At 48.4% G+C, this 17,759-nt stretch overlaps 1 protein-coding gene across 2 annotated transcripts in view; it reads left to right on the top strand.

Moving 5' to 3' along the window:
* Positions 1-4,172: 4,172 nt before the first annotated feature.
* The window catches only part of SYNE4 (spectrin repeat containing nuclear envelope family member 4), a 32,114-nt gene continuing 18,527 nt past the window's right edge, over positions 4,173-17,759 (top strand). The window contains exons 1-3 of one of the 2 annotated variants that reach the window (XM_083753904.1): positions 4,173-4,997; positions 8,818-9,120; positions 10,841-10,991. In XM_083753904.1, coding sequence (XP_083610030.1) covers positions 8,981-9,120; positions 10,841-10,991 — 291 coding nt within the window. In that variant the 5' untranslated portion in view covers positions 4,173-4,997; positions 8,818-8,980. Of the gene's footprint in view, positions 4,998-5,033; positions 5,249-8,817; positions 9,121-10,840; positions 10,992-17,759 lie in introns of those variants that run through there. The other variant, XM_083753905.1, reaches the window with a different exon arrangement.

Below are 17,759 nucleotides of genomic sequence, written 5' to 3'. Positions count from 1 at the left end.
TCACTCAGAGATGGAAACAGCCAGTTCCATCCTGGTTCATAACTTTACGATGTTGATTATTCCACTTGATTAAGTTTTTGGCATACTGTTCATGCGGCTTATACTGTCTGGTAAAACAAGGAGCCACCGTGCACCTACGACTTCATTGCCTTCTGCCTCTGGGCTGTGGGTTAAAGTGCGCTAGACTAGGAGGCCTTTAAAATGTACACAAACAAAAAGGTGCCTATTTATCAGCACAAGGTTTTGTTGGGAATGATGGTGCTGGTGGCAGGGGGAATGACTCTCCGTCAAAGATTCAACAGCCACCCTCAGTATTCTGCCTTTTCTAGCAGTTAAAAACATTTTTATTAAAGCAAGCATTTACTGGCCTTGGTTGCCCAATCTTTTATTGCGTGTTTCTGCTGTTGTGTGTTAATTGTACTGTTGTCAGTGGAGGCTGGTCCTTCGGAGGAAATTTGGCTCACCCAGCCCTGGTCCCCACCTGCCTGTCTTCCAGTCCAGGGGGTGGCACTGGCTGTGAACTTCCTCCTCAGAGTTGCCCTGGTACAACTCAGCAGCAAGAAGGAGGATGGGATGTCATTGGTTCTGGCTGCACCTAAGGTTGGCCTCTCTGCTTTCTTCCCTTCCAGTGCCAAGACGCTTTTAACGCCATGCATTTAATGCACGATGATGCACAGTGGTGTCCAAACTTTTTTCAGATTTGATGAAGTGAAGGGCTATGAGGACCAACCAAAGTTGTTAGCCTCTTTTAGGGTTGAAGTTATTGAGTTTTTTTTTAGGATTTTACCCCAGGGAATAAACTGCCACAGGGGCTGGATTAAACCAACCGGCAGGCCGGATTAGGCCCCCAAAATGGACTTTAGACGGTCCAGCCAAAGTTGTTAGCCTTTTTTTAGAACTGAAGTTGTTGAGCTTTTATGATTTTACCCCAAAATTGTTGAGTTTTTTTAGGATTGATGCTGAAGTTTTTTAAGATTTTACCCCAGGGAATAAACTGCCACGGGGCCAGATTAAACTGACCAGCAGGCCGGATTAGGCCCCCGAAACGGACTTTGGACATGCCAACAGTCATGGCTTCCCTTCCCCATGGAATTATGGGAGCTGTTATGTGTGTGTTTTAAGCCTGTTAAACCCCAAATATCTGAAAGACCGCCTTCCCTACAGACTCTCTAGGGTGGTGAGATTGGCAGAGAGTGCTCTCTTGGTGGTTCCTCCACCCTCGGAGGCTCACGCACGGTGACAGCAGCTCAGGAGAGAGCCTTTTCTGTGGTGGCCTCTAAGTTATGGAAGTCCCGTCTCACAGAGATGTGCCTGACACCTTCATAGTACAGCTTCTGGTGAATGCTGAAAATGCACCACTTTACTCTAGCTCAATTGGTGGAGCATGAGACTCTTAATCTCAGAACTGTGGGTTTGAACCCCACGTTGCGCAAAAGATTTCTGCACTGCAGGGGGTTGGGCTAGATGACCCTCATGGTCCCTTCCAACTCTACAATTCTGTGATTTTACTCTGGCTTTTGACACTTAGGACCCACCTTACTTTTGCGATTGCTAGTTGTTTTAAACTGTTTTTAATATTGTGCTTTAATGTTGTAATCTGCCCTGGGACCGTAGGGTGAAGGGCAGTAGTGATGATGATGATGTAGATGTAATATCATAATAAGTGTCCTGAGAACTGTGAGGAGACCTCTATTCCCATTGTACAACTACAGTTCCCAGAGTGGTTTAACAATTAAACCCTCTTCGCGGGGATCTCTGGGAATTGTAGTTCTGGGAAGAGAATAGGCGGCCCCTACAGCTTAATGAACTACAGCTCCCAGAATTCTTTGGAGGGAGCCATGACTGTTTAAAGTGGTATCGTGGTGTTATAAATGTATGATGCGAATGTGATCTCAATGGACACCAACCATTTTTGATAGTGGTTTCATGACTCTGTGTTGCTTTGGTGCTATTTAAGTGAAAAGCATCTTTTGCAAATAAAGAAAGGTAAGAGCCCACAGCTCCTTCAATTTTTCACAGCCTTTGAGCTGGGAATGCGCCATGGTTCAGTGGTAGGGCAAATGTGTTATATGCAGAAGCTTCAGTCCTGATATGTGATAACCCTTGTGAAAAGAATTGCGTAGCTGTAGTAGATACCAGGAAGGTTCTCTGCCCAAGTTCCTGGAAAGTTGTTGGCATTCCCAGCAAACAGAAGTGGTCTAGGCGGACTAGTGGGACGCTTGAGAGCCAGTGTGGTGTAGTGGTTAGAGTGTCAGACTAGGGCCTGGGAGACCAGGTGTCAGGAGTATATGCAGGAGCCAGGCCCTGTGACCAGTAGGGCTTCGCAGGACTGGGGCCTTCCTAAGTTTGTTCTGGAGAGGCAAGGTGTGGCCGCACAGGTGAGGCCGCTTGGTAACTCACTGCACCTGGTGGCAAGAGCCGGAAGCTTCCTGCCTTGGGCTTCTTGCTTCCTGATCCTCGTCTTCCTTGCTTCTCAACGCTCGGACCCTTGACTTTGTGACTCCCTGCTTCTCGACCCTTGGACCCTTGACTTTGTGACTCCCTGCTTCCTGACCCTCGGACCCTTGACTTTGTGACTCCTTGCTTCTCAACCCTCGGACTTTTGACTTCATGACTCCTTGCTTCTTGACCCTCGGACCCTTCACTTCGTGACTCCCTGCTTCTCAACCCTCGGACCCTTGACTTCTTGACTCCTCACTTCTCGACCCTTGGACCCTTGACTTCTTGACTCCTCACTTTTTGACCCTCGGACCCTTGACTTTGTGACTCCTTGCTTCTCAACCCTCAGACCCTTGACTTCTTGACTCTTCACTTCTGGACCCTCGGCCCCTTGACTTCGTGACTCCCTGCTTCTCAACCCTCGGACCCTTGACTTCTTGACTCCTCACTTCTTGACCCTCGGACCCTTGACTTCTTGACTCACTTCTTGACCCTCGGACCCTTGACTTTGAGACTCCTTGCTTCTCGACCCTTGGACCCCTGACTTCTGGACTCTCGTTCCTGCTCCCACCCCGCCATCTTGCCCCCGGTCCCAACATCCTCAGCCGGGACTTCGCCCACCCGTAAGCCAGACCGTGACACCAGGGTTCAAATCCCCACCCAGCCATGAAACTCACTGGGTGGCCTTGGACCAGTCACTGCCTCTCAGCCTAACCGACCTCAAAGGGTCATTGGAATTAAATGAGGAGTGGAAGAATCTTGTATGTGACCATGAGCTCCTTGGAGGAAAAGGTGGGATATAAATACAAACAAACAATAGTGGTTAAAGAAGGAGGAGCCTGAGAGAGAGTGACTTTTTATTACTATCCGTCTCAGGAAAAAACTACCCTAAACATTTAACACAACAATACAGAAGTTCTATAACAGAAAACCAGCGAAACCACCAAATTGAGTTTTCTTCCCATGTTTTATTTGTTTTATCTTCTGTGCAAATATTTATATATCACCCAACATTACAAATAAAAAGTCTTAGGGGTGGGCAGTGTAAAACGAATAATAAAATTGCACCTGTAAAGCAAATAGAAAATGCAGTGCAAACAGTGGATCAGCTTAATACTGATCAGCGTAGCTGGATCACCCCCTGGGGAATTGCCATCCTTCAGTGAGCCCCCAGGGGGCAGTGAGGGGGGCATAAGAGGAGCCCGCTGGGTCAGGCCAGGCCAGCATCCTGTTCTCACAGTGGATGCCCAGATGCCCATGATGGGAAACCTGCATGATGTTGTTGTCGTCGTCGTTTAGTCGTGTCCAACTCTTCGTGACCCCCTGGACCAGAGCACGCCAGGCACTCCTGTCTTCCACTGCCTCCCGCAGTTTTGTCAAACTCACGCTGGTCCCTTCGAGAACACTGTCCCACCATCTCGTCCTCTGTCGTCCGCTTCTCCTTGTGCCCTCCATCTTTACCAACACCAGGGTCTTTTCCAGGGAGTCTTCTCTTCTCATGAGGTGCCCAAAGTCTTGGAGCCTCAGCTTCAGGATCTGTCCTTCCAGTGAGCACTCAGGGCTGATTTCCTTCAGAATGGAGAGGTTGGATCTTCTTGCAGTCCATGGGACTCTCAAGAGTCTCCTCCAGCACCAGAATTCAAAAGCATCCATTCTTGGCGACCAGCCTTCTTTATGGTCCAGCTCTCACTTCCATACAACACTATGGGGAAACCTGCATGCAGAACCAAACACAAGATCTCCCATCCTGTGGCTTCCAGCAACCTGCATTCAGAAACATTACTGCCTCAGACTTGGCAGTCATTGATAGCTTTCTCCTCCACCGATTTGCCTGATCTTCTTTGTACAGCCATTCACATGAGTGGGGAGAGAATGCCACCATTTCTCCTTACTGCTGCGTGAAGATGTACTTTATTCCCTCTCTCTCGCCTCTTCCTTGGTCACTGCAGCCCTTGCTTGCACGGTGCAGAGTGTGTGCTTTTTTTTTTCCTCGTTGCAAAGGGAGAAGAAGCACCTGGCTTGTCCGAGGGAGTGCACCGATGGGTTGGGCTCCCTCCCCACAAACCCGTGCTGCCGTTGGAGAATCAAATTACCTGGCAACCCTCCCTGCTCCTGGTTTCTCTTTGCGCAGGTATCTGCAGAGAGAACACAGCTCACCTGTTGAGGAGGGAGGGAGGGAGGGCGGAAGGAGGAGGAGGAGCGGCAGAGGTTTGGGGCAGACGTTTTTGGGGTTGCCCTTTTCAACTCTTCGCTTGCAAAGTCCATCCCCTTTCTCCACGCGTCGCTTCCAGGTCTCCATCCATCAAGGTGTGCGCGCCCTGCAGAGGAGAGGATGGAGTCGGCTGTTGCGCCTCTTGCGCGCTCCCCGCTGTGGGTGATGTGGCAACCGCGCTAGGACACCTGTTTAATGATTGACAGGCGCGCGGGAGAAATGCAAAAGGTCAGGCTGTCGATGCAGCTTCCAAGCTTCCCGCAGACGCTGGGTTTCGATCTGGCGGGGATCGCTGATCCAGACGAATCTGGGCTGCTTTGCGTGACTCTTTAGAAAGGCAGTTCAGGTAAGTCGCCACCTGCCCGTGCCAGCTTTCCAGGTTGAGGCTTATATGCCCCCGGCGTGAAGTGAAACCTTCTACCTGCTCCTTAAATTGCTGTCAGGGTGAGAGTGAAGTGCCATAAAACGTGGCAGCGTTTCAGTCTCGGTTTGCATGATGTCAGACTGCAGTCTTACAGTGCAAGGCCAGCTGCGTCTACTTGGGAGGAAATCCTGTTGAATTCAAGGCAGCTTGCTCCCACCTCTCAGGGAAGCGGGGTGAGGATTGCAGCCTAAATTGCTGGAGTGGATGATGTGAAACGCAGTTTATTAAGGAGTCCAAATTAGGCTAGTAGGAGGGCACCTTAAGAGCACATTTGGGGCTGTTTTGGTTTCAGTGCATTAAGAGTAAATAGGCAATGAAAATAATAAAGGAGCAGCAATTTGTGTTTTATTAAATTTTGGGTATTAAATTATTTGCTTCTTGCAGTTCCTTCAGTTTATTTTTTTTGGGGGGAGGGGGAAGCACGCTTCTCAAAATGCCAGGTAATTATAGAGAGGCAGTGTTTACTCAATGGCAAATGAATCACACTCTGTGCATGCTTGTGGGCTATCCCAGGTATTGGCATGCTGGCGTTGCTAAAAGTTTCTAAAGCTGAGCCGTACTACTGGATGTTTGTGCAGGTCTGGAGAAACAGACAAAACCCAAACCTTTGATCAATTTCTGCCATTTGAAAACATGCAAATATTGGGGATGTATCTAAGTACCGTGCCTAGTGAATATCATGCCAGTGAGGGGACTGGGGCCAGTTTGGAAAACTACAACAATGGCGTGAGGCAGAGAGACACAGCCTGTTCCATCTTGGGAAATCAAAATGTTATTGCAATAGGCTAGAACAATATGTTTGTTGGACCTTCTTGGTGGCTGTTTGACCTATGTGAAATCGCAGGTAGCAATCCTGCAGGTGTGGCACACTCTCTCTTGCTGCTAAATTATGGGATCGACAAGGCACACAGTTAACGAGGATAGTTTGCAAAGTCATTTTGGCAAGAGGTTTATTTTTATAGGAGTGGATTTTCACCAGAAAGGTTGCATGAGGAATAAAGGTGGGTGAGGAATGCAGGCTGGCATTTGGACGGCAACAGCACCACGTGCAAAAGTTTTCATGCAGAAGAAGCATGGGTCTCAGAGCAAAACATTGTCCAGAGACACTCTGAAACCCTGAAGAGCTGCTTCCGGTCAGTGTAGACAACACTAAGCTAGCTGGACCAAAGCCCTATATTTGAAGAGAGTTTCCTGCCTGTGTCTGTGGTGCCATTTCAACTTTGAGGAATGCCTTTTTCTCACTCTGGCTAATCAAACCAGATATTTCCTCTAGCTTGGATGTAGCTTGGATGCTCAATTTTGGAAAACCAGATGCCTCCGATCTACCTAGAGACCACAGCTTTTGGCACGGGTTCTGTGCTCCCTGATCCCAGGCAGGTATGGACACCTGTGCGGGAAAGAGACTGAACTCTGTGTATGCTTAGAGCCACTGTCCTGTTTACTGTTGCGCCCCACAAACTCTGGATAACAGATCCCTGGCTGGAGCGCCCTGGCCAGCCCGTTTGCAAGGTGCATGCCCTCAGCTACGTGCCAAAAGAGAAGCCAAACAAACCTCTGCGTACACCGATACGTGTTTGCCAAGTCTATTGGCAGGGGACGCCACAGACGACCCAAGGGAAGCTGCTTGCTTTGGTGCCGCAATAATTCTGCAAGGGAATCATCAGGGAAACACGGTGTTTGTTTTAGCTGCAGTGAGAATATTTGCAATATTTGAAAAAGTCACAAGGGCTGATAAGGCAGGGCACAGAGAGGGGGGCATCTTCTGGCCTGAGCATAAAAGTGAAGGAGGCTGGCATTGTTCCCAACCGTTTCCGTGGCCTTTTGGGAGGAAAAGAGAGCCAGGTGGAGCTTAATTTTGTTAGGCGTTAATTCTTTTTTCCCAGGGCTAATCATAAGGACAAAAGTACCTTTGAGAATGGGCAAAGTATCTTTTTTCTTTCTTTCTCACTAAGGATTAGGGGGAAGGCATTCCCATTTACGAATAATAATAATAATAATAATAATAATAATAATAATAATAATAATTTATTTATACCCCGTCCTTCTGGCTGGGTTTCCCCAGCCACTCTGGGCAGCTTCCAATAGAATATTAAAATACAATAACCTATTAAACATTAAAAGCCTCCCTAAACAGGGCTGCCTTCAGATGTCTTCTAAATGTCAGGTAGTTGTTTATCTCTTTGACATCTGGTGGGAGGGCGTTCCACAGGGTGGGTGCCACCACTGAGAAGGCCCTCTGCATGGTTCCCTGTAACCCCCAGAAGGCCCTCAGAGCTGGACCTCTGTGTCCGGGCAGAATGATGGGGGTGGAGACGCTCCTTCAGGTCTACTGGGCCTTTGAGGCCGTTTAGGGCGTTAAAGGTCAGCACCAACACTTTGAATTGTGCTCAGAAACATTCTGCTAACAAAAGGCCTGCCCCCCCAAAACAAAAATCCTGGCTAGGCCATCTGTCAGGGATTTTTCAGCTGTGATTCCTGCACAGCAGGGCGTTGGACCAAATGACCATTTGGATTCTCCTTTCAACTCCGCAATTCTATGCTTCTATGGTTCCCCCTCCTTTTCTTTTCTTTTAACAGCCTCTGCTCAGACAGTGATTCTCCTGCCTCTTGCGAATCTTGGCTAAATTGCTTCCTTTGCAACAAAACCCGCTTGGTCTTTTCCTTCTAACAAAAGGACTGAGTCGTCCTTTCTTTCTTTCTTTCTTTCTTTCTTTCTTTCTTTCTTTCTTTCTTTCTTTCTTTCTTGGATGCCAGTTTGAAATGCCATCCCTCCCGCCCTCAATCCAGCACCTCAGAGTAGTATTTGTTAATTGTGAAAACCACCACAGAAGAAGTGTAAGAGTGTGTGTGTGTGTGTGTGTGTGTGTGTGTGTGTGTGTGTAATCTGGCTTTGCAGCTTTCTTGCTAAACCTGACATTTCTTTTTCTGCTCGTCTTCCTGCCTTGATTGCCATTTTTGCTGTGCTTTGCAGAGTTCTGCTCAGAGGGATATTGTCTAGTTGGCAAAGGCTCAGAAAAGGGCGACCAGAATGATCATAGTGGGGGGGTGGGGGTGGAGTGGAGAATCGTAGAGTTGGAAGGGACCCGGAGAATCATCTAGTTCTTTTTTTATATATATAATTTTTTTGTTAATTTTCAACATATCGTTTTCAACCATAATGAAACATATTTCAACATCTTATACATTTTTTTCACTTCCATCAATCTCATCTGAAAATTTTCCAATCTGGAGTGTGTGAGCCTGTTACTGATCTCCTTTTATATCACTGATGGTGCACAGTAGGTGATGCGGAAAATTCTCAGCAGACTTTAAGATAATACTAATTAATGGGTTCCCTGGGCAATAAACCTTCCTGTGTTTATTTGCTTAGAAGCAGATATGTCGTTATGAACTTGGCTACCTAAGCGATAAATTAAAGGAGAAGGAAACTTGGATGAGGAAGGTTACTCTTTGCAGTGTCTGGATTTTCTCTCTCTGCAATAAATAGGCCTTTGCCCTCACTCTCAGTGTTTTTATTTCTTAGCCAAGATGTGTGGTGACGCTTAGATAAATGCACTCTGCACATGCCCAGAGTCCTATCTTGCGGCTCCCCCACCTCTGGGCTAAGCCTGTCAGAAATTGGATTTGACCCCTTTGTCTTTTCTTCAGATAGATGTTGATGTTCCCCCTCCCTCGAGATCTGCAACGGCTAATTTCTCTCTTTTCCTTTCCTTCTCTAAAATTTAACTGTGCTCCTTCTCAGACAGAGTTGGCGGGCAGATCCTGAACTCGCTCCACGGACCGACGGGCCGCCATGTGGCATTCATTGTTTCCCGAGCCGTCTGCAAACTCTCGGACAGGGCTGACGCATCTTCCGCCACAGAGATAGTCAGCTGAAGCCATCACACCAAAACTCTCGGCTGAGGATGCAGAGAATCGGCTGGAGGCAGGAAATGCCCCTTGACTTCAGCAACTGCCACGGATGTGCCACGCTCCGTGGAGAGCAGCCGGTGCCAGAGATGGCTGCTTGCGACCTTTCCACAGTGTCCGTCGAGAAACGCATCAGGTGAGCTCTTGAAAAAAATCTCCCGGTTTTTGGTTAGCGCACTAGTCTAGGCCTTTGGGTGAAGACCCAGAGCCCCTCAAAAGAGGTTCCCTTGCCCAGCTGTGAGCAACCTTAACATTCATTCATTCATTCATTCATTCATTTATTTATTTATTTATTTATTTATTTATTTATTTATTATTATTATTATATTTTTTTTTATACCCCGCCCTTCCTGGTTCAGAAAATCCTGCAGGGCCCTGGTCTCATGGGACAGAGCATTCCACCAGGTCAGAGCCACCACTGAGAAGGCCCTGGCCCTGGGGGAGGATAAACTGACTTCCTTAGGGCCCGGGACCTCTAAACTATGATTATTCTTGGACCTTAAGGTCCTCTACGGGGCAGATCAGTATTTCTGTACCACCGTAAAGTGTTTCAAGGAGGGAGTGCGAAATGCAAAATGGAGTTTCAAGTTAATAAAAAAATACAGGCCACCTGCGCACTGCACATTCAAAGCACAATGATACCACTTTAAACAGTTGTGGCTGGGACTATTGGGAAGTGTAGTTTGTTCAGAGTGCTGAACATTGTAAGGAGAGCCCCTCCCAGAACTACAATTCCCAGAGTTCCCCACGGAGAGGGGTTTATTGCTAAACCACTCTGGGAAGGGAATAGGGCATCTCCTAAGAACTCTCAGCATCCTCAACAAACTACAGCATAACCAAGATACCTATAGCTCCGCTCACGTATTACGAAAAGGAATGAAAGTTTACAACTCTTCCCATTTTTTTCCCCTCCACCTCTCTCTCTCCCTCAAATTCATACTATCCCTAATAATAATGTCTGAAAACTGAATGTAGCTGAACTGTACGAAGGACTCTACGACTTGAAAGCAGAGACGCTGAATGTACTTCTGTTACTCATGAAAAAATCTTTGAATTAGAACATTATTTTTTTTAAAAAAAATACAGCTCCCAGATTTCTTTGGGGGAAGCAATGACAGTTTAAATTGCTATCGTAGTGCCTTAAATATAAAGTGCAGGTGGGGATACAGATAATCACTCAGGAGACTGATCAATCAACATTTAAACGGCTGCAAAGGCCTGTTGCCACACACAAAAATGTTTTTAAAAGTACATAGTAATTGAAATAACATTTAGAGGTGTGTTGTTTTTTTTAAAAAAATAAGCTATTTACAGGGTGAGTCCTTTAAAAGAGGCCTCGTGGATACAGAGTATACAGGGTGAGTCTCTTTTAAAAGACTCACTCTGTATAATATAATATGATAGCCATGTTCAAATATATAAAAGGATGTCACATAGAGGAGGGAGAAAGGTTGTTTTCTGCTGCTCCAGAGAAGCGGACACGGAGCAATGGATCCAAACTACAAGAAAGAAGATTCCACCTAAACATTAGGAAGAACTTCCTGACAGTAAGAGCTGTCCGACAGTGGAATTTGCTGCCCAGGAGTGTGGTGGAGTCTCCTTCTTTGGAGGTCTTGAAGCAGAGGCTTGACACCCATATGTCAGGAGTGCTCTGATGGTGTTTCCTGCTTGGCAGGGGGTTGGACTCGATGGCCCTGGTGGTCTCTTCCAACTCTATGATTCTATGATTCTATGATTCTATAAATGTTTTTAAATTCAAGATGGGAGTTCTAGCAGGTGGTTGGTGGGGTGGTCCTTCTTCCCAGAGTCTGCCTTGGTTTCGTGCATTGACGGATCGATTCCTCTCCCCGTACCAGAGAGGAGCAGGCATGGCAACTCCAGAAAGCCTTCCAAGACTTGCTTTTCCGCTTCCAGGACTGGCTGTGGGCTGCTGAGCTGATGGCTGTCTCCCCAAACTCCTCGCAGGTCTCCTATGCCAATTCCAAGAAAGAGCTGCAAAGGTTCAAGGTAAGGAGGGACCTCCTGAGGGCCGGGTTGTCTGGCCCTTGCTTTGCATACACACCATGCCCTTTAAAGCACACTGCTTCCCCCCAAAGAACACTGGGAATTTTGTTGTTGTTTAGTTGTTTAGTCGTGTCCTGCTCTTCGTGACCCCCTGGACCAGAGCACGCCAGGCACTCCTGTCTTCCACTGCCTCCCGCTGTTTGGTCAGACTCATGTTGGTAGCTTCGAGAACACTGTCCCACCATCTCGTCCTCTGTCGTCCCCTTCTCCTTGCGCCCTCCATCTTTACCAACATCAGGGTCTTTCCCAGGGAGTCTTCTCTTCTCATGAGGTGCCCAAAGTCTTGGAGCCTCAGCTTCAGGATCTGTCCTTCCAGTGAGCACTCAGGGTTGATTTCCTTCAGAATGGAGAGGTTGGATCTTCTTGCAGTCCATGGGACTCTCCAGAGTCTCCTCCAGCACCAGAATTCAAAAGCATCCATTCTTCGGCGATCAGCTTTCTTTATGGTCCAGCTCTCACTTCCATACATCACTACTGGGAAAACCATAGCTTTAACTATACGGACCTTTGTTGGCAAGGTGCTGTCTCTGCTTTTTAAGATGCTGTCTAGGTTTGTCATTGCTTTTCTCCCAAGAAGCAGGCGTCTTTTAATTTCGTGGCTGCTGTCACCATCTGCAGTGATCATGGAGCCCAAGAAAGTAAAATCTCTCACTGCCTCCATTTCTTCCCCTTCTATTTGCCAGGAGGTGATGGGCCCAGTGGCCACGATCTTCGTTTTTTTGTTGTTGAGCTTCAGACCATATTTTGCGCTCTCCTCTTTCACCCTCATTAAAAGGTTCTTTAATTCCTCCTCACTTTCTGCCATCAAGGTTGTGTCATCTGCATATCTGAGGTTGCTGATATTTCTTCCGGCGATCTTAATTCCGGCTAGGGATTCATCCAGCCCAGCCTTTTGCATGATGAATTCTGCATATAAGTTAAATAAGCAGGGAGACAATATACAGCCTTGCCACACTCCTTTCCTAATTTTGAACCAATCAGTTGTTCCATATCCAGTTCTAACTGTAGCTTCTTGTCCCACATAGAGATTTCTCAGGAGACAGATGAGGTGATCAGGCACTCCCATTTCTTTGAGAACTTGCCATAGTTTGCTGTGGTCGACACAGTCAAAGGCTTTTGCATAGTCAATGAAGCAGAAGTAGATGTCTTTCTGGAACTCTCTAGCTTTCTCCATAATCCAGCGCATGTTTGCAATTTGGTCTCTGGTTCCTCTGCCTCTTCTAAATCCAGCTTGCACTTCTGGGAGTTCTCGGTCCACATACTGCACACTGCTTCCCCCCGAAGAACGCCGGGAATTTTAGCACTCTGAATTGCAGTTCCTGGGATTATTCAGGGGAATCCGTGTGTTTTAAGTGCACTCTGTGTCTTACGCGGCCCTGAAGCTGCAGTTACAGAGCCTTCCTTGCCAGGGACTCATTTGATAGCTTGGGATTTGCCAGCCCTTTTATCTTAAAGGAGCAGCGAGGGGCCAAAAATAACAAATGAGCGAACAAATGAGGCCTTTAGGAAGGATGGGCCACCCTTCCGAGGGGAGCCAGCGGGGGAGAGAATGCGCCTTTGTTCTCTTCCCCACCGACACTTTGGTGTGAATTAACAACTTTTGAAGCCCAGCAATCCAGGTCACCTTGTGGACGTGTTTGTGCATGAGAGAGAGGAACGGAAAGATGAGAACGGCTCGCTCAGAAATTCATAGCGCTCAAAGCAAGGCATCTGGACTGCCAGCCAGCAGGTTGAATTGCTAAAATGGAGACGGCTCTGGGACTTGCTTAATTTTGCAGTGGTGCGTTAATTGACATTGCAGCATCACTTACGCCAAACGCAATTTGCACGGAAATGTTGCAGGCGCTGTGACTTCTGCTGCTTCTGGGTTACACGTCTCTCCCCCTCTTTCAGTTTGCTCAGTATAGGTAATTTATAAAGCACCCATTATTTACTTATTTGATTTATATCCCGCCTTTTTCTCCAAGGCGCCCACCCTCCTCATTTCATCTCCACAACATTAAGTCAGTGCACTGTGTGGCTCAGTGGGTCAGTGTGTGTAACCAGAATGTTGGTGGTTCAAGCCCAGCCAGGGATGGCTGTGGGCAAGATGCCTGCGTTTCAGGGGGTTGGACTACATGGCCTTTGGGGTCCCTTTCAACTCTACAATTCTATGAATCTAGCTGAGAGGCAGCGAGTGGCCCAAGGTCACCAGCGTGAGCTAAGCTTCATGGCCGAGTGGGGATGTGAACCTGTTGGAGACTTCAGAATCCAGACCAGAATGGAAAAATCCAGGCAGCAATATTTTTTAAAAGAAGTTTTATTGACTTTGGTTTATTTGTCAGACAAGCAAAGCAAAGTGGGTACATTCAGCAAAAATGAGAGAATGCCCCCGAACACCAGGGGCAGACAGTTTTTATCCCCTTAGGCAAAGCAAAGTTCAGCCTCTAAACTCACCCCCCAAACATTCCCCTTTATGCATATTCATTGAAGCTCAACCAATTAAAGAATTGATGGTGGCCCTTCGGTTCCAAGCTGCATTATCTTCACTAGGTGGCGCTGTAAGCTTATAATCCTCTTGACCTATTTCCAATTCCTTGTAAAACCACATTGGCCATCCGTATTCTCACCTTATTTTGTGGTGGGCTACATCTTTCCTGTTGTTCGCTCTATTCTCGGTCTGTTTACGGGAATTGGGTCAATAGCTAGAGCAGGTGTGAAGCGCTCAGACCACATTTGCTGCATTTACAAAAATGCTGTGGGCAGGCAGAGGAGAGAAATAGTTTTTAGCTTTTAGCTTACTTCTTATAAAATGGCTTCAGTCTATAAAATGGCTCCAGCCTGGCTCTCCAAAGTGGACCCAGGTGGACCCCTGGTCCTCACTCCTTCATTCCCCCCTTTCCATCACGAAAATGCCGACCGGTTACGGTTTCCATTTTCGTTTTGATGGATCTATAGGTCATAGAGAGCCAGGATATGGGAGAAGTGGTAGTCCACTCGTGGCATCTGTTGGGGCCAAGGTGCATACCAGACATTCTGACTTATTGGCAGAATGGGCTACCATTTCAGCCATTTGTAACTACCTCTTGCAGGGGTTATGGACGCCCCACTCAGTCATTAGACGGAAAAAGTTGGCATGGGAGGCCAGGGGACTCTTTCCCGCTTTGGCCAATACACAGGTAGGTTCTCTAACCAGATACGATATTGTTCATGCCAGCAAGAATACAGGAGCATCCAAAGAAATAGGGCAGTACATACCACTCCTACCCACCAATACTCGGGGGCCATTCCTAATATTCTTTTACCGCTGAAGGGCCCACTGATATTCGTATTCAATTATTCGCTGGGCCTCAGGGGTGACTCTCCACCTTATTTCTGAAGCTCCTACCACTTGGATCAACTTCCCAACTATTCCCGGTGGGTGGGGACCCCTGTGGTTTCCTGGGAGAGTACTATATCCAAAAGGGGCCCCTTCTTCCACGTAAATGATGTTGCACCCACAAGAATATATCCACCCCTGCAACGGCCTGACACACGGGGTGACTATATCAAGGGGTTCTGGGCCCAATACCAAAAGTCCTAGTGGTGCCTCTAAATTTGCTGGAGAGCAAGTCTCTACGTTGGGGACGCTGCCAGCTGGCGCCCCTCCCATCCAATTCTTCCGGAACTAGGTGCCCTGTCTGTCTACTGGGTGGCAACCCTTATGCAGCCACAGGAATACCCTGCCACATTCAAGGGTATTAGGTGTGGAGTTACCAGGCCCACTAGTTCAGGTAGTATTCTGGGATTTTGGGAGGCTCGAGCCACCACGACAACCACAGGTGGGGCTGCAAAATTTACTGGCACTTGTTCAGCAATTTCAATGCACCTGATTCAGACACCCTCCCATGCAACACCTGGAGTAAGATTTGGGCCTGGTTTATCAAATGGGGTTGGTACAGTGCTCTACCCCCCGATTGACAGTTGGTTACCCCCCCACAACAGCAAGAGCGGTCCAGAACTCGATAGGTTTCGACCGTCTCTGCAGCTTCCCGTAGGAGTAGTACCCATGTGCGCTGGACAGTGGTATGGAAGAGGAGCCACAGTGGGGTAGTGGGATGTTTCAATACGGCAACCTCATCAAACCCCTGTTTTCAATAGCCAATGAGCACGCCGTCTCTTACCACCGGCAAGACGAACCAGTCATAGCAGAGGTCAGCAGGCCAATAGGGTTGGTATGGCTCGGTAGGGTCAGGGCAATAAGACATAGAGCAAGTCAATAAAGAAAATAAGAGAGAAAGGAGAAAGTCTTTGTGACTGTCCTTGTGATGATTAGTCGCAGGATCTCGTTGCCCGTGGCCCAACGCTTTTCCTGGTAGCGTCAGACACAAGGTGATGATCAGCTTCAGAGGGTCAGCAGGATTTCTTTTGCAAGTCCAGACACCCTCCGACTTCTTGATGTACCCAGGGGATCACCTCGGCTACTTTCACTGCAGTTGGGGATGAGGGGGTCGCCAGACGCTGTCACCCAGTTGGAACAGGTAGCGGAACTGCACGGTGTACGCTCGAGAGAATACCTGGAAAGGAAGCAAACACACACGACAAACACAGAGATTGCACTTGTCTTGGACGAAAGGGGGTGGCCTGCCATACAAAAGTTCAAAGGGTGATAGTCTCAGTCTCTTGGTTGGCGCACAGGACACAGTTTTGGGATGTAGCAGTAGTTAATTATAGCAGCAGTTAGTCAAGATAGGTTGGGGATGTAGAGTATTCTCCCAAGGTGTGCTTTAGCAGCTGGGCTTCCCAAATGGGTGGATTCGTGGCAACTCTTCACAATCACGCTGGCCAGATGCTGGGGCACCAAAAACACGGCTGTCTGGTCCTTCCTGGAGCGTTGCTCCTTCTTGACATGCCCACTGATGTTCATCAAGGGTGTAACGCTGTTCCACATCATCTGGAGTGAGTTCTGGGATTATTCTTTTGGCATAGCAGGCATTTCCTGGAAATCTGGGCTGCCAGTTGATAAAGGTTGGCTATATAGACATACTTTTCCAGCTGCTTGGTTGTGGCATCTGGCCCCATGTGGGTGGACTCATAGTATCTCTGAATTTATCTGCTGGGAAAGGGACTCTGGGATCTATCTTTGGACAATGTCAACTCCTGTGCATCTGCAGTGTCCCTTTCCTGCTTTGTATAGGCTGGTTTGTCAGCAGTGCTTAAGATCCCTTCTGGGACCACTGCTCCAATAACTGAGGCGGGGGCCGGTTCCCAGGCTGCTTCCTTGGCCACTCTGTCTGCCAATCGATTTCCTCTGGCCACTTCTCCTGGTCCAGTCTTTTGTCCATAACCTCAATGCAATCGTGCGTCTTCTCCTCACCTTCTCCTACCGGCAACGGGGTAGCTGGGTTGAGGGCGGTGTTGACCACTGGTGGAGGTTTCAGAGCTGCCTCACAAGCTGCATTATCTGCTTTCCGGTTGCCTCTAGTGACCATGTCCCGACCTCTGCCATGGCCTTTGCAGTGCATTACAGCAATCTCTTCGGGGGCCCATACAGCTTCTAGTAACGTCTCAACTTCTGGACCGTATTTCAGAGCTTTCCCGGCTCTTTCCATAGGGTGCCATGCGCATGCAGGGTTAAGAAGGCATATTTAGAATCAATATAGATGTTAGCCTTGCATCCAGCTGCCAATTGCAGGGCAATGCCTTTCGCTGTTGGACTTCACCTCAGAGGACAAATAACTCTTGGAGACTTTGGCCTTCTCAGAACTCTTGGAACGGCTTGCCTGGCCTGCACCCCCACTTTTGGGTGCTCTGCTGCCTGAGGAACAACTTGCAACTGCCTTCTCAGCCTTTCTCCAACACACAGTCCATCACACAGATGCGTTGAACCGTAGAAACAACTTCCCAAAGCAGCCTCAGCCCCCTCTGGGCTTGGTACTCAGCCCCCTCTGGGCTTGGTACTCTTTCTGGGCATCCTCTAGGTCCCTCTGGGCTGGCTTCCACTGCAGCCTGACATGCCGTCTTCAGTCCCTGTCACGCAACCCAGGGCTTCTCTAGAGCATCAGGCACGTCTGCTTCACAAGCCTCCACTGCGCCTGTAGACTTCTCAATGGGCTGGGCAAAGCCTGTTTCAGCCTGTGTATTTTCCCATAGGTGCTTTTCTGCCAGCCAATAGTACATGTGTTTTGACCAGGCTTCCCAATTGGCTCCATGCAGCCTTTCACAGGGGTAACCCTCATGGCCTTGCTGTTGCTGAGCAGGCATCTTCCTCCCCCTTGGCCGCGGGTCTCTGAATGGCTACGGCGGACCCCTCGGATCCCTGGGCTGTGAGCCATTGCCGTGCCTAACACTGCTGCCTTTTCTTTCCTCCACTGCTTCTTCTCCCTCTTCTCAACATCTCCTCTTTGTTCAAACACCTTCTGGGCGGGTTGTCCTGAACTACACAAAGGGGGGGTCAGGACTGCTGCTCCTGCCTCTGCGGTGGACCTGGACTGGTTGGACCTGGACTGTTTTAGGTCCTTTCCCAAGGCTTTATCTCGACCCTTGCGATAAGTGTCTGCAGCTTCTCGATACATAGTGGTCGAACTTCTGTATTTGTTCATCCTTTTCCTCAATTCTTTAAGACTGGGGTATAATTCATCCAGGACCTGGTCACTGGGCTCTGCCTTGTGTACTTCTGGGCTGGCTGGCAGCCCCCCCCTTTCTTGCTTCGGCTCCCGGGGCCGCATATCGGGGCGGCGGCGGAGCTTTGAG

Source organism: Podarcis gaigeae (genome assembly GCF_964106915.1).
Source record: "Podarcis gaigeae genome assembly, chromosome: 8".
Lineage (NCBI taxonomy): Eukaryota > Metazoa > Chordata > Lepidosauria > Squamata > Lacertidae > Podarcis > Podarcis gaigeae.
This window is presented reverse-complemented; position numbering and strand designations above follow the sequence as displayed.